General features: G+C 47.8%; 2 protein-coding genes across 4 annotated transcripts in view; one reads left to right on the top strand and one right to left on the bottom strand.

The window, feature by feature from the left end:
• Positions 1-1,576: 1,576 nt before the first annotated feature.
• LOC143272653 (uncharacterized) lies at positions 1,577-3,728 on the bottom strand. Its single transcript, XM_076568424.1, has 3 exons — positions 3,717-3,728; positions 2,100-3,474; positions 1,577-1,637 (listed from the first exon to the last, which is right to left on the bottom strand). Exons 1-3 carry the CDS (start codon positions 3,726-3,728, stop codon positions 1,615-1,617), a joined length of 1,410 nt encoding a protein of 469 aa, XP_076424539.1. The 3' UTR covers positions 1,577-1,614.
• Positions 2,355-15,985, top strand: part of Rrbp1 (ribosome binding protein 1) — a 65,296-nt gene continuing 51,665 nt past the window's right edge. For all 3 annotated transcript variants that reach the window (XM_076570761.1, XM_076570760.1, XM_076570762.1), the window contains exon 1: positions 2,355-2,489. The gene's annotated coding sequence lies outside the window, so the exon portion shown is untranslated. The remainder of the gene's footprint in view (positions 2,490-15,985) is intronic.

The following is a 15,985-nucleotide window of genomic DNA, read 5'->3' as shown; positions in this document are numbered from 1 at the left end:
GGTCCAGAGCAATAGAGGAAGATGTCTGACTGATATCAAACTCTGGCCTCTGTGCGTACGCGCACGCACACACACAGAGACAGAGAGACAGAGACAGAGAGAGACAGACAGAGACAGAGAGAGACAGAGAGAAACTTCATTTCAAAGAGGCTGGCTCTGGGGAAAGATGGCACTGGATGCTCTTTCAGAGGACCCGGGTCTTTTCCCAGCACCCACATGGCAGCTCACAACTGTCTGTAACTTCAGTTCCAGGGGATCTGATACCTTCACACCAAAGCACATAAAATAAAATCAAATAAATTTAAAAAAGAGAGAGAGAGACTGGTCTTGGTGTAGGCTCAAAGGGATAATTTTTTTTTTCTTTGAGGTAGGGTTTCTCTGTGTAGCTTTGGAGCCTAACCTGGAACTCACTCTATAGACCAGGCTGGCCTTGAACTCACAGAGATCCACTTTCCTCTGCCTCCTGAGTGCTGGGACTAAAGGCGTGTACCACCACTGCCTGGTTCAAAGGGATAATTTTAAGAGATACTGTTAAAATGGTTAGAACCCAGCTGGGCGGTGGTGGCGCACGCCTTTAATCCCAGCACTCGGGAGGCAGAGCCAGGCGGATCTCTGTGAGTTTGAGGCCAGCCTGCACTACCAAGTGAGTTCCAGGAAAGGCGCGAAGCTACACAGAGAAACCCTGTCTCAAAAAAAAAAAATGGTTATAACCCAAATTTAAGCAGGCAAGGTGGTTCCTGCCTTTAATCCCAGCACTCAGAAGGCAGAAGTAGGCAGATTTCTGTGAGTTCAAGGCCAGCCTGTTATACATAACATTTTTTTTTTCCCCGAGACAGGGTTTCTCTGTGTAGCTTTGCGCCCTTCCTGGAACTCACTTGGTAGCCCAGGCTGGCCTCAAACTCACAGAGATCCGCCTGGCTCTGCCTCCGGAGTGCTGGGATTAAAGGTGTGTGCCACCACCGCCCAGTTATACATAACAATTTATAGGACAGCTACATAGTGAGACTCTTACAAAACAAACAAACAAACAGCACCAAAACTTAAAATTATTTCAATTTAAGTGGGTATTGAGACAGCTCAGGGTAAGAGTGTTTGCTCTGCAAGTCTGACTACCTGAGTCTGATCCCTGGAATCCACTACGGATGGGGAGAACCACCTCTTCTGAGTGGCTGCATATGCATATGGTGGCGTATGCATCCCTCCTCTAAATAGGTTTTTTTTTTTTTTTTTAAGAGAGAGTGTGTTGGAGCTAATATTTGGAATACCACTAGATCAATTTCCTGGATTGCCAGCAGATTTTCTCTCATGGTCCCCATCACTTGGAATGAAATGTTACAGGAAGTATGTAACTCTTTTTTTGAAACAGGATTTCTCTTTGTAGTTTTGGTGCCTGTCCTGAATCTTGCTCTGTAGACCAGTCTGGCCTTGAACTCACAGAGACCCACCTGGCTCTGCCTCCGGAGTACTGGGCTTAAAGGCGTGCCACCTCCCGCCACTGCCGGCTGTCCTGCTGTAACTCTTGCTGTGTGATTTGTACAAGATCTTCCCTAACGAAATGATACGCAGTCCACCTCAATTTCCTTTGTTCTTTCTGGATCTTCCACCTCAGTTCTTTCATTTATTCAAGAAAATCCCATCTAGAAAAAATGTTTGCAGATAAAGAAGCCCTATTCTTCCTGCTCTCACCCTTGGAGAACTTGTCTTTAGATCCAGGGGCTGGTGCTTTGTGTCAAGTTACTTGGGTTTAAATAAAGCATTTCCCCTGTTATTCACGGGTTATGCAATCCTCGGGGTTACACCCATCGCCACCCAAGCCCGGCAGTGTCGGGAAGAGCAGCCCGCGGCCATGGGGATTCGAACCACAATCCATCTGCCTAGGCGGAGCCGACTCGGAAAAAGCGGTGGCGTGGAGAGCCGCGGCCCTGAGTGGGCGGGGCCGGCAGACGACCTCCCTAGATGGGCGGGGCGTTAGAGACCCGCCCCCCGCGCAGAGCTGAGAGCTGCGCTGCGCGGCTCCGCCCCTCTTCGACCCCGCCCCCCGCGGCTCCCCGCAGCTCCTCCCCTCTCCCATTGGCTGAGACGTAGACCCTCCTTTTTACCCAATGGCCGCCGCCGCGGAGCGGCAGTCCGCGATCTGATTGGACAGTTGCCAGTAGAGTGGCGGCTAGTGGACCAATGGGAAGAGGCAGCTCGATGAATGGCTGGTCCGGGTGGGGAAGGCAGGAGGCGGCGATCCCGGCGGAGGGGGCCGTTCGCCAGCTCCGAGGCAGAAAGTGCCACGACTCCACACGCGCGCACGCAGCCAGCGAGCGGCCGGAGCGGACGGCGGACGGGGCGGACGGCACCGGGGTCGCGGTGTGTGCAGCTGCTCAGGGGCGGCTTCTCGGCGGAGGCTCGGCCGGCTCCTCTCTCGCGGTTCCGCGGCGGCGGCGGCGGCGGCGGCTGCTGCTCTTGCCCTCTCGCTCTCCCTCTCGCGTCTCCCGCTGCAGGTAAGAAACTTGGCCGGGCCCTGCAGCGGCGGCGGCGGTGGAGGCGCGCGGGCTGGGCCGTCGGTGCGCCGGGCCGGTCGCGCCGCGCCGCGAGTGACACGTCTCCTCGGCGGCCCCTCCCCCGGCGGCGCCGGCCCGCCCGCCCTGGCGGTGGCCGCGGCCCCTCGGGTGGGACGGAGCTGCGTGTGCCAGGCCGAGCCCGTGCAGAGGCGTCGGCCGAGCGCGCCCCTCGGGGTGGACCCCCCCTGGCCGGTCGGCCGGCCAGGAGCTGCGGCGGCCCCGCGGCGCGACGTGGCGACCCCTCCCTCCTGGCCCGGCCGTCGGGCCGGCCCGCGCGCTCCGAAGTTGGGCTAAGAAAGTTGGCGGCGGGGCGGGGCGGCACACAGCTGGCGGAGGAAGGGGTTAAGTTTCGGGAAGCCACCGGATGACGTTGCCGGGCCGGAGTCCGGGCCGGAGGGGGTGGGGGGGGTGGCGGAAGGCGGTGGGCAGGCCTGGGACGAGGGCTGAGACGGGATGGGCGACGCGGGACCCAGAGCCCGGGGGCTGCGGGCCGCGGCCACCGGACACGTCGGCGGCCCCGACGGGGCGGGCGGGGGCCACGGGGTTCGCCGCGGGTGCAGTCCGGGACTGGCCTTAGCAACTTCCCGGAGTGCGGGATGAGGCTCCCTGCTCCCCCTGGCGGCGGGGCCGCAGCACCGTTTCCCGGCGGGGCCGCGAGGAGCCCGGGCGCGAGGGTGCCAGACCCGGCCAGAGTTGGGGCCACCCTGGGTCCTGCCTGGCCTCTCCCTCCCGCGGCCACGATGAATGGACCGGTGGTGCCAGGCCCAGGCGGAAGCAGACACCTCCGGCCCGGCCGGCCAAGCACGCTGGCACTGGGCCCGTCATCTGTCCCGGCCCGCCAGGCTTCCCGGCTGTGCCCAGGGCAGGGAGGCCAGCCGGCCCGCGCTTCCAGCGGTACGGGATGCTTCAGGGGCTTCTTCCCGTACTGTAAGCCACCAGCTGTAGATCTGTTAGTGTCACTCTTCGTGGACGGTAGTTAACCAGGTGGTTTCGCTCAGAGGTTTACCATTTCCCCACCTGAAAAAACAGGGTTCCTGCTTGTCTGTTTGAGAGACAGCGGTGGAGACCTAGCACATGTAGGGAGTAGCCAACTAGTATTGATTGTTCTTGTGGGATGTGTGTTTAGGGACGTGGGAGAACCAGAGAACAAGGAGGAGCCTGGCTCACACTCTGGACCATGCAGGGCTGCAGAAGTCACACACCTGGATTCCACCCCCTTGAACACCTGAGGCTCATGTCTCCTGACCTCTGAACCTGGGTTTCCTTATCTCTGGCCTGGAGATAGTACCACCCACTCACCACTGGGGTCGGGGAACCGGGCAGGAAGTGTGGGATCTTGTGTAAAACAGAGAGCAGTTTGGCAATAGCTCTTGAGGTCAGAGTTCAGGACTGGGAAACACCAAGGAAATGAAACTTTGGAGGATCCTGGAGCCTCCCACATCTGTATTTGCTAAGCTAGTCGTTCATTTGCTTAAAGCCTTCTGGTGGGGGTGGCGGCCCCGGGTGGAATTTTGAGTAGAGCCTCCTCACATTGTAGGCCGAAGAACTACGAAGTGGACGTAGACCTTTACAGTCGACTATTCTCTCACCATTCACAGCACTTCCTTAACATTTTTCCCAACTTTTCTTGCTTGTCTCAACTTCCTGCTCCCGGAGAAATTTCTGTGATCCAGGCACTGGGCTGCCTGACTGATAGCTGTCTTAATGTGTTAATGAACTTTGCAAGGTCAGTCCACTTTGGTCTGCCAGCTTGTTTCTCTTGAGGAGAAGCAGCTTCCTGTTCTGAGGGCCTGAGATGCCACTTCCCTTCTGTTGAAGTGCAGGAGAGGTCAGGGCAGACCTTAGGAAGTTTTCCATTTAGAGGCCCGGGCAAGCTTGGATTGCCTGGCTCCTGGACTAGTTGAGGCCTAGAGAAGGCCAAGATTGGGGGATGAAGGCAAGAAGGGATCTTGAGGGTTGGAAGCAGCAGGTTTACGTGAAGTTGTGGCATGTTATAACAGAACTCTTTAATTTCATATTTAGGACTTGAACTCTGACCATCTACTTGTTCTAAGGAGTTAGAGTGGTATTATAATGTATGGATGTTTTTTGTTGACAGAAACATTTTTCTTTCTTTCTTCCCCTTCCCTCCCCTTTTCCCTTTCCTCTTCTCCTTCCTCCCATCCTTCCTCCTCCCTTCTTTCCTTCCTTCCTTTTTGCAGTGTTCAGGACAGAGTCTTAGTCCTGACTGCCATCTGTGTAGCTTAGACTGACCTTGAACTCCTGCTCCTCTTGTCTCTACCTCCCAAATGCAGAGATTATAGGTGTGTACCCCAACACCCAGCTTGATGGGAGAGTTTTAAATAAATCCTGAATCGAGTCACATTTGAGCAATTATGCTCTTTGCTGAAATGAGCCTTAACTCTACATGCTACAATAATTATATAGCACCAAACTCAGTTGAAATGGTTGCATGCAAATGATTTAATTGGAATATTGGATTATTGTGTAGCAGGGATACCTTTTAAAAGCACAGGAGCCCAGCTCCTTACTTGGCTCTTTATCCCCAAGGCTGTAACTAATAGACACATGACAAAGGGATCGAGCCAACAGTACTTGTGATTTTCCTTGCCCAAATCTTGTTTCCAGAAGGGAAAATTTCCCTTGTGTTATCCCTTTATACATCCCAGGTCTGCAGTGGTGAATGAAGGCCTTGTAAGTCCCTTTCCAGTTAGTAAGTAGTACAAACATGGCTCTCTGGCTCCTGGAGGAGGCCAAGATTGGGACTCTTAGGTTTTGAAGCCCAGGGTTCCTATAGTTCATACTGATTAGAGAGACTACCATCTCATGGAATAAAAGTATCTGGATCCAACTTAACTTCAAAAGGCTTGCAATTTAGAATCAAATACCGCACTGCTGTGGTTTTAGACATCACAATACACCCATGTTTAGGGTAGGTGTGGTTATCACCCATTCAGTAGATGAGAACCTGGAAGCCCAATGGATAAGAAGGCTTTGGGACCTGTTCCTGTTGCCAACTGCTAGGTGACATCATTCCAGCTTTCTGAACAGGCTGTGGGGCCACACATTCCATCCTGCTGGGACACTAATTACCCAAGGGGGGACACAGAACTAGAAGATTAAAATGAGTGTCAGTGGCAAGGTGTAGAGTCAGTGAGAATTTGGCAGTGCGGGAAGACACTTGGCATTTCATTCCTTTATGAAATGTCTCTGCTCTGCGTTTTCAAACTCCATACATACAAATGCGTGACACGTGAATTTGTGTGGAAAAGCTGTTATCCACAACAGCATTGTCCATACCATGTACAGCTGTGGCCACGCACAGCTATGTAAGTTTAAAGTATGTCAGTTAAAATGCAATAACATTTTAACATTCCAGTTCTTAGCAAAGTTGTAAGTGCTGAGTAGTTGCACGTAGAGTTACATCATTCCTTCTTGGCAAGTTTGACCAGACAGCAGCAGGCCAGGCTAGCTGTTCTCTAAAGGTTCAAGTCCCTGTTCCTCCTGATCACATGAAAACAGAATAATGTTGAACCAGGTGAAATGTCCATTTTGTCTGCCAAAATAGACTGCTGATAGCAGTTTGCATACTTAGCTCATTAAACTGTCACCTTTAGGAAACATTAGTCTTGGGGGCTGGAGAGTTGGCTCGGTGGTTTAGAGCTTTTGCTGTTCCTACTAAGGACTCAGTTTTGGTTCCCAGCATCAACATGGTGAATCATAATTGCTTGTTTCTCCAGCTCCAGGGGATCTGACATCTAATTCTGGTCTCTGTGGACACTAGACATGTACATGATGCACATACATACATGCAGGCACTCATACATAAAATAAAAATAAATCTTAAAACAGAAAACCCAGTCTCAACTGTGCATATGAGGAAAAAGGGGTAGGGAGGGAGAGAGGCACTTTTACCCAAAACTAACAGCATGAGGATGGCCGGATGTACCAAACACAGAAAAAATAAGAAGGCAGTAGATGGAAAGTATGCAGCTTGTAAGGAAAGTAAATATTTAATTCTAAGTGAGAAAGCCTGGGCCATGGAGGCTGCTTAGCATTATAGAATATTAACTCGGGGACTTCCTAGGAGATTGTTTTTTTAGGCAGACGGATTCTGAATGAGGCTCCTAAAACAGGCAAGCACACACCCCAGTTTAAAACCAGGCTCGCCTTCTGCTTTTCCTTTAGATGTTGGTAATACATATCTCTGAACTTTTCAAAATGAAAAGCAACTTTCTAAAGGATGCTATATAAGTGATATGTTTCCTGGTTGTTTAGGCAAGACTGGGATACCCTCCTGGTCCCCAGCACCTTCACATTCCAGGGTGCCAGGGTTTTCCTCCCTGGCTGGTGGAAGTTATTTCCTGAGCGCTGCAGGGACTAGGGGCAGGTCCTGTCATACTCTGTATGGCTTTGAAAGCTCACTGGGACTTAGGAAGACTTTTTGAATTCTTGGTTGTTCTCTTGTCAGTGCTTAGTAGACCGACGGAAAGCCCAAATTTAAAGGAAACCTCCAATGATGAGCAACTAGTGGTTCTCTTGCTGGTCAGAGAGGGTCCACTGAGATGATGCCGGAAGTCATCAGCTGTTTATAGTGACAGGGGGCATCATCAGAAGGTGGATTAAACAACTGTCTTGAACCCAAACCTTTAATTCTGTACCCTAAGCCTGTGCAGCCTGGGAGCACACAAGGCCTGTGTTAGTGTCTCCAAACTCTTAAGCCAGTGTGGATCTAGAACTTAGAACAAAAATGACATTTATTTGGCCAACCTCTGTACTAAACAACAAAACCAATCTTTTAATAATGGAGGGTTTTTTTTTTCTCATTAAAATTTAGGTTTTTAAGTCTTTCACAAGGAAAGTGAGAATTTAGTTTGATTCTTCAGTGTTTTGTTTGTTTGTTTGGTTGGTTTTTCCGAGAATGGTGTTGGTGAGCCTGTGCCTGCCTTCAGCGGCAGTTCTGCCCTGGCATATGCGGTGTGCTTGGCAGTCCTTGAGGGTCTGCGGAGCTGCATAGGGCTGTACTGCAACTTAGGGTGCTCTGAGCAGCTTGTGGGGGGAAGGGGCTCGTTTTAATCCCAGGAACAAGGAGCATGACCTCTTTTCCTTGGGCCTCAGTGTTCCTTTCCTGTAAAATGAAAGCAGACCAGGTGTCTCCATATCTCAGGCCACGAGCCTTGCGTTATCTTTAATCCTTGCTCTCTCATATTGCAAATCCCATCAGCTCTGCTTTCTAGATGGGAGCCCGAGTTGGCTCTTCTCACCATCTCGGCAGGTTCCATTCTGTCCTCCGGTCACTTTTCCTCCAGCCTGTTTGATTTCGTCTTTGGAGCGGATTCCCAGCTCTGCCTTCACCTCTGCCTTCTAGACTGTTGCTCCAGATGATAGTGTCACTGCTCTGTCCTGTCCTTGTCTGTCTGACCAGGGCTCTCCTGGGCCCACTTAGACTTGACTTCACTCCTCTGCCTGCCTTCTTTTTCAGCCACACTGGCCACCTCTTCAGCCCTCAGGCTGTGTCTGTTGGAGGGCTTTGTTTGGCATGTGTCTCTTCTACCTGGGGAGCTCTTCCCAGATGCACAGTCACCCCTCCACCCGCCTCAGATCTGTTGATCATCTTGTTTAAAGTGACACACACCTTCCCATCCTGTCCAAGCTGCGCACAGCTTTCTCCTCATTCCTACCACCTGATATGTCCTGTGTTTGACCTGCCTGTCATCTCCACTGGAGGACAAGCTCTGTCAACACAGGGGAATTATCTGCTTCCTCTTCCTAGGGGATCCCAGGATCTAGAACAGTGATGGCACCGGGTAGATGTCCGTGCTCACTGGGATGATGGAGAGGCTTTTCTAGTGCAAGTCTACAATCATTTAACTCAAAGTAGGCTGGATTGCTGGAGCATCAAATGTAAACGCAAACCATCCTAGGACTAGTGGGAGTGAGTTTTGGATTCCCTCCAGCCTGGCTGCAGTTGGGAAGTTGACAGGAAGGTTGAGGAGTGCTGTCAAACTTCACCAGCCCCTTGCTGCCCTCAGAGGCCAGAGGTGTAAATGAACCTTGGGGCAGGGGCTTGGGCTTGGATGCTGCCTCTGTCCTGGGCTCTCGGTCTGCAGGACAGTTTCATGACTCTGAACTGAGCATGTGTCTTCACTGCTGCTCTGGTCCCAGGAGGAGTATTAGCGGGGATCACCCACATTTCCCAGGGTACAGAAGGTCCTGGGTCAGGCTTGCCGAGGAACTAGTCTTTCTAGGAAACAAAACATTATTTTTGGTTCAAACAATGTGGTGGCTTTTTCTAAAAAGAGTTGAATTTTTGCTTGGAGAATAAAAGTGTGCCATAGTGGTAGGAGGGAGAATTATTGTCTTGTAGTTGGCATGGGGTTTTCCTTTCCCTCAGTCAGGCTTTTGTCAGGCTAAGGAGTGAGAGGAAGCTTTGCTTTCCCTCATGGCAATGTCTCTGAGGAGGTTTGCATGGAAAGCAGCTGAGGTGGAGGAAACTTGGCTGAGGTCTGCTGGGTAAGATCAGATTCCAGACCCTTTCCTTCATTTCTCTCCCACTTTGCTCCTTTAGACAAAGAAATGGCAGGTGCATCCTGGAGTTTCAGTCGTTTGTGCTGAGTGAGACATGCGAATGAATTCTTTTCTGTAGAAGGGTAAAGACCCTTGTCCATATATACCTAAGTGGTATGTCTTCTGGAACTTCTCATTTGGTGCTTAAAATTACCGTTCAACTGTATTAAAACCAGTGTTGTTTTCCATGAAGACTGTTCCTGAGTAGGAATCAGATGTAGCTTTACTTCTGTTGGCTATATTATTTCCTGTAGTTGATGTTTGTTTGTAGTTAGAAAGTCACTTCATAGTAATCACAGTGATTGAGAAAAGGAAGGAGACGAGGAGTAAATGAATTATTAAAACCCTTAATGAAAAGTCTTATTAGGGACATGTCAAGGGACTTCTCAGAGGCCCACTTTAGTTGTGGCTCTGAAGCCCCGCTACTCCTCCTCATTATAGGTCACTTCCCAGATACGTTGGATGATCTGGGGCCGCCTGTTGTACTGTTTTCATTTTTTAAAGACAGTGAAGCAGGGTTAATGAAAAGCCCTGGCCACTCCAGGACGGGGACACCCTCCTTGGCTGAGGTCCCATTAATTTCTTTCTGGAGAGAGCAGTGTCCTATATGCTTGTTAGCAGGTGGCTGTAGCAACAGCACTCTGTGACAATCCTTAAAGGTGTCCTCTTCTTCAGGGTACAAGGTGTGTGCATTTTTAATTCTTTACTGCAAAGAATGTGTATGTACTCGAGCCATGGTGAAATACACTTATTTAAACTGCACACCCTTGTGTAACTAGTTCTTTTTGTGTTCCTGTGTCCCCTTAGAGCCTTTCTTCAAGGATACCTGCTTTCCTGTTTATAGCATCACAGTCTCTTTGCTGTTGTGTGAACATAATGGAAGCAGATCACGTGACATATGCTCATTTGTCTTTCCCTTGGTGTGTGTGTAAGATTCATCCATGTGGTTGAGATAACTGTGGTCCGCTCATTTGTTCTTGTTTCGTCCAGTGTATGACTGTATCACAGTATCTGGCTAGCTTCCAGGGAGGAGCTGTTGTGGATAAATAACCCTGGCATAATTGGTCTCGCCCTGACTTTTGGTTAGCATGCGCACATATTTCTATTGGGTCTGATATCTAAATCTGGAATTGTGGGCCATAAAGAGGCATATGCTCAGCAATAGAGAAAAGTGCCAGGCTTTTCTTTCAAAGTGCGTGTAGTAATTTATACTCTCACTGCAGTATTTGAGAGCTTGAGGTGTATTATAAAATGGCTGGCTTAAAAAACAAAAAACAAAAAAACTAAAGTGAAGCCGGGCGGTGGTGGCGCACGCCTTTAATCCCAGCACTTGGGAGGCAGAGCCAGGCAGATCTCTGTGAGTTCGAGGCCAGCCTGGGCTACCACGTGAGTTCCAGGAAAGGCGCAAAGCTACACAGAGAAACCCTGTCTCGAAAAACCAAAAAAAAAAAAAAAAACTAAAGTGAGGTTTGAATCACCATTGATGATAAAAAGAGTTAATTCCCAAATGCTAGAAGTTCTGTGTTGGGGGTGGGACTGTTGGCCAGTAGGGTTTGTTGGTGAAGGGGGGCCTTTGCAGAGGGCTGTGGAGAGAGGGCCAGAGCACTGACATTCTTCACAGCCAAGCCAAGTGGGAAAACAGCTAGTCATGGGCAGTGAAGGCAGAAGCTGAGCAGTCCATTGCAAAAAAGCCCTCTACCTGTGGGTTTTATAAAAACAGACATTTCTAGTCAGAATGTTGATCTGTCTCCAGAGGTTGGTGCTAGGGGGCTATCTCTACAGGATTTCCTACTCCCTCACCCCCAACCTGCTGTGGAGTATAGTCTTCGTCCATCTGTGAGGGATATTTCTCTCGATTCCCATTAGATGCCTAAAACTGCAGATAATGCTGAACCCTATATACACTTCGTTTTTTGCCTTCAGATACTTACAATAATGTTGAATTTACAAATTAGGTAGGCACTTGTGTGAAATTAAGAAAAACAGAGTTAAAGAGTTGTAACAGTATACAGTAATAAAAGTTATCTGACGTCCTGCGTAACTCGGAGTCCACTGAACCCACATTTTTGGCTAGGAAGTGAGGTCAGCCATGCCTACGTGGTGGTGAGTCAGATGGCTGTAAGGGGTTACTGAGACCTCCAAAAGTAAAGCGTGGGTAAAGAGCTCTGGCTTGGGAGCTTGTTTCCCTGGCCCAGCTGGCCTTCTTGTCATGTAGCAGTCGTCCTTCTTTTCAGTGTAAGATACAGTGAGCTGTGATTTGGCTTGGCTGTGATTAGCAGCAGTGGCAGATACCATGGAGGGGCACTGGGTTTCTGGTGGTAGAGGTTGTCTTGACCAGTCTTCTGATTTGGACAAATTCTGAATAAAAGATTTTAAAAATGCCTCTTGAAAAGCATAGGGTGGCTCAGAAGATTCCAAGGAAGCTGGTAAATAGGGTATCCAGGAGGCCAAACTGTAGTATTCCCAGGGTCAAAGGGCAGAGGTCAGTGTGGGTAACAGGCTAGGAAGTGATCCTCCTAAGAACTAGTACTACTGAGGGTGATGGAACCTCTAGGGGGAAGACAGAGTGGCATTAAATACTTCTGTGGCCAGAGTGTAGTCGAATGGTTGGTTCCTGCTTAGCATTGAGCAGGCCCTGGATTCCAGCCTCAGCCCTGCAGAAAAGAAACCAAAACAAAAACAGAACATTTTTCCTACTGTAGAGCTGCTAGGGTAGGAGGAACCCAGCCTGAAAGTGAGTGTCAGAAGTTGTCCCTCGTGAAGGTCATATGACAGACATGCTAGAAGTTCAAATTCATTTAAGACTCTGTGCTTGAGAGGTGACTGGACAGCACTTTGGGCCAGTCCTTCAGTATTTGAAGGACCACACCTATTTCCTGGACTTGGAGCACCCTACGGCATGATTATAACAGGAACATGGACAGTGGATGGTTATGAAACACATGGAACTAAACACAAGGTTGAAAGTGCTGTGGACGAAGAAGACCAGTAGGAACAGCTCTGTGAACGCGAGGTTTAAATGCTGCCACGTGCTGTGCTGAAAGTAGTAACAGGAAAGGTTTAAAGGATCTACAAGTGGTGGGAATTATAGAATGATGGAGCACATTTGGATTGGGGCAAGTACACCTTAGAGGTATGGAAAGTCCAGTAATTGTAACAAACCACAACAGGTGGATCCATAGCAGCTTTGTTAGACAGGACTGATGAGAAGCACTGAACTGTAAGGTAGAGCAGAAGAAATACCCAGAATTCACCGTGGAGAACCACAGATAGGTGGTTTGTGGGAACAATGGAGAATCAAGGGGGCAGGCTGAGAAGTGTGTTGAGTTACAGTTCTAGAGGAGGGGAGAGACAACCAGTGTTTGAAGAAGAGATAGTAGCTTAGCAGATCCTCTTGCAGAATGGATGAGATACCCGTCTTTTCAAAGATCCCAAAACAACCCAAACAGAATAAAAAGAAGTCTACATGATATAACTAGAGAAGAATTCAGCAGTGGGGGAGATCATTTTTTATTCACTTTGATTTTATCTTTATTTTATGCACATTGGTGTTTTGCCTACATGTATGTCTGTATGAGGGTAGGGTGTTGGATCCCCTGGAACTGCTGTTATAGACTGTAATGAGCTGCCATCTGGGTGCTTGGGAATTAACCCCGGGTCCTCTGGAAGAGCAGCCAGTGCTCTTAACTACTGAGCCATTTCTCCAGCGCCCCCCCCCCCTTTGTGTGTGTGTGTGTGCGCGCGCGCGCGCGGGGGAAGCAGGGTATTTTAAGGCAGAGGCAAGACTTACTAGTAGATCATCAGGAAGCTCTAGGGTGTCCTGGAAGGAAAGTAAGGCCAGGAGGGAAAGAATGAAAAGTGAAGAAGGTGGTTAATATTTGGACAGTTCTTAACAAATGCCCTGATGTTGGGGAGACTGAAAAACTATAAGGTCAAACACATAAAAACAATAGTTAGGGAGAGTAAAGGAATTAGTAGGACAGAATAAAAAATTTGCTTGACTTTTATGACTGCTGAATGTTGATCTCCCCCGCCCCCCAAAGGTTACTACTAAAGAATTAAAGAGTGGGTTACTTCTGTAATACTAGAAGGGGAAACACAACATTCAAAAGCAATCAAGAAGGATAAAGACAAAAAGCAGCCCAGGACAGATGGGAGACTAATGTTAGAGAAAACACAGATTTCAACCCATTGTATTAGCATTTATATTAAATGCCAATTACCTAAATACTCCAGTTAAAGCAAAAAGACACTGCTTGTGCTGAATTCTAAAAGTACAGTTATTGCACTGTCATAGATAGGATGGAAGAATATAGCTATAGAAATATCACTAAGAGAAAGCCAGTTCACATGTGCTGGTGCTGTATGCTAGGCCAGTAGCCTGGGCTATGTAGAAAGACCTCCATCTTAAAATAACGGAAAGGAAACCGATGTGTCATTGTTATGGGAATAGACTTTAAGGCAGAGAAAAAGCACATTGTGATCGCTTAGCAGCTTTTTGGCTGTGATCAAGTGTAAAAGCAGTATAGAGGGAGGTGAATTCAACAGTTGGAGCATTTTAACTTAAAAAAAAGTGTGTGTGTGTGTGTGTGTGTGTGTGTGTGTGTACACACATGGTCAGAGGACAGTGCTCTCTTCCTACTATGGTTCCAGGGATCACACTTAGGTTGTCAGCTTGTGTAGCAAGCACTTTTTACCTACTGGCCCTTTCACTGGCCCCATTTTAACTTTTGAGTCTCAATATATGAAGTGGAAATGGTCAGAATTTTTATGAAATGGTCTAATTCATAACCACAGTAGAGAAATTTTAGTGATCCTATAACTAATCAACAATTTAGGATAAAACAGTAAAGAATATAGTCTGTATGTGACTATATATATAAGAAACCCACAGCCACCTCACACATACTTCACAGTATTCAGATGGCTGTGTCAAGGGCAAAAAGCAGTCCAGGATAGGTAGAAGACTAAAACATTACAAAATACTGATTTAAACCCAATTCAAGTAAATTAGAAATATGAATAAAAAATAATAGAAAAATCACTGTGTATTTGGAAATTTAAAAATACTTCTAATGTTTGTAGGTCATAAAGTAGAGAAATATAAAATGATTTGACAGCAATAAAGAAAATGGTACATATTAAATTTGTAGTGTGTAGCTGAAACCTTTTTTGACAGATTAATAACTTTAAACACATTGAAAAAGGGAAAAAGAAAATTATTGAGCAAAGCATCTATCGTGATGCAGTTTATGCTAACTAGGATAAAAAGCAATTTCTTTAACGTGATAAAAGTCAGAGTGAGCTCAGGTCGGCCATGAAGTCGGGGAAGGAAGAACAAAGGAGACAAAACAGCAGAGCTGAGCCACGGGGCCTCCATAGAAGAGGTGGTGGACACTGGCAGGTCCCGAGCACAGCACGAGCAAGGGACAGAGGAGCAACATGAAGTACCTAGACCGGGACCTCCCTACAGATGCAGACGCTGAAAAGACAAGTGGGGTTGGTGCAGAGCTCATGCTCAATCCGTACCGCCGGCGCGCACCTACCAGCCAGGTGCAGCGGCACACGGCTGCGTCCTGAGCACTCTGCAAGCTGAAGGGGGGGTCTCGAGGCCAGTCTAGGATATGTAGCTAGGCAGTTTTAAAAAAAATTTAGCAGAAAGAGGGGGAGAAAGATGTATCACGTATGATACGTAGCTTGTTTTTCACAGGTTAACATGACAAAACTTTTGCAAGTTGTGACAACCCTGATGCATTTTAGAAAATCAAACTTACCAGTACTAAACTTAGGGGAGAGAGAAAACTGCATGTTCCTGTAATCATAAGGAAATGGATCCATGAGTAAGCTTTACGAAGAAAATACCAGGCCAAATGCTTTCACAGGTTTGCCCTACCAGGCATGTCAAGAATACACATTCTAGTTCTTCTCAAACTTAGAAGAGAGAGAGAAAGATAAGGACATTCTGTATCTACTCATTCTGATGTCTGCTGACCTTATTCCATAGGAATAGTAGGAGGGATGAAACACCAGTCAGTCATCTCATACCTAGGAATAAAAGCCAAACTCAACAGCACATATAATGACAAAGTGATGTTTGTCCTAGGAATGCAAACTTCCGTTAGTGTTGAAAAGTAAGTGTGCATTATGTTCATCTGCCATACTGACAGGTTACGAGAGTAGACTGATATAATTATCTTATCAGATATAGAGAAAATATGTGATAAACTTACATGCATACTATGGGTAAAAAGCAACTTCTTTAACCTGAGAAAGATGTCTACAGAAAGTTAGCAAGCATCATGGTGCAACTAGGCACCTGCATTGTCCCCTTTGATGTGAGGACAGACTGCCTGCTGTCCTTCTCTTTAGCATTGTATCAGAGGTCCTACTCAGCAAAAACCCAGGAAAAATAAAACAGGTCAAGATTGGGAAAAAAGGAACAAGCTGATTTATATGCTGACAGATACTGGAAAGTTAAAAACAAAACAAAACAACAATAACAACAAAAAAAAAACTAAAGGCGTATGGCTAGAATTAGGCAGAGTTGCTCAGGAAAACAGTAACCACATGAGGATCACTCACTCCTTTGCATGCCAGCAACAGACCCTTAGTGACCATTTGCAAGAGTAGAAAACTTTAGAACCAAGAAACGCCTCTCCTCTCCAGCAACACACAAAACATTTTTCTCCATCCAGATCCTGTGGTTTTCTCTTTGGATTTATTCCTATGAGTGCCGGTTATCAAGCACTCTGATAGAATATTTAGTGGTCCGATCACAGCCAGTACCTACTGAGAGCTGATGTTTGGTTGGATGCCGTGCCGACTGGCCTCTGCTTTCTGGGGATGAATATCTATTACAGTAAGAAAGC

Source organism: Peromyscus maniculatus, chromosome 4 (assembly GCF_049852395.1).
Source record: "Peromyscus maniculatus bairdii isolate BWxNUB_F1_BW_parent chromosome 4, HU_Pman_BW_mat_3.1, whole genome shotgun sequence".
In the NCBI taxonomy this organism is placed as follows: domain Eukaryota; kingdom Metazoa; phylum Chordata; class Mammalia; order Rodentia; family Cricetidae; genus Peromyscus; species Peromyscus maniculatus.
This window is presented reverse-complemented; position numbering and strand designations above follow the sequence as displayed.

Coding starts and splice junctions, on each gene's coding strand:
- LOC143272653 (XM_076568424.1), bottom strand. Junction 1,638..2,099: donor TCCGCGGCGGCGGCCATTGG/GTAAAAAGGAGG, acceptor CATTTTTTCTAG/ATGGGATTTTCTTGAATAAA.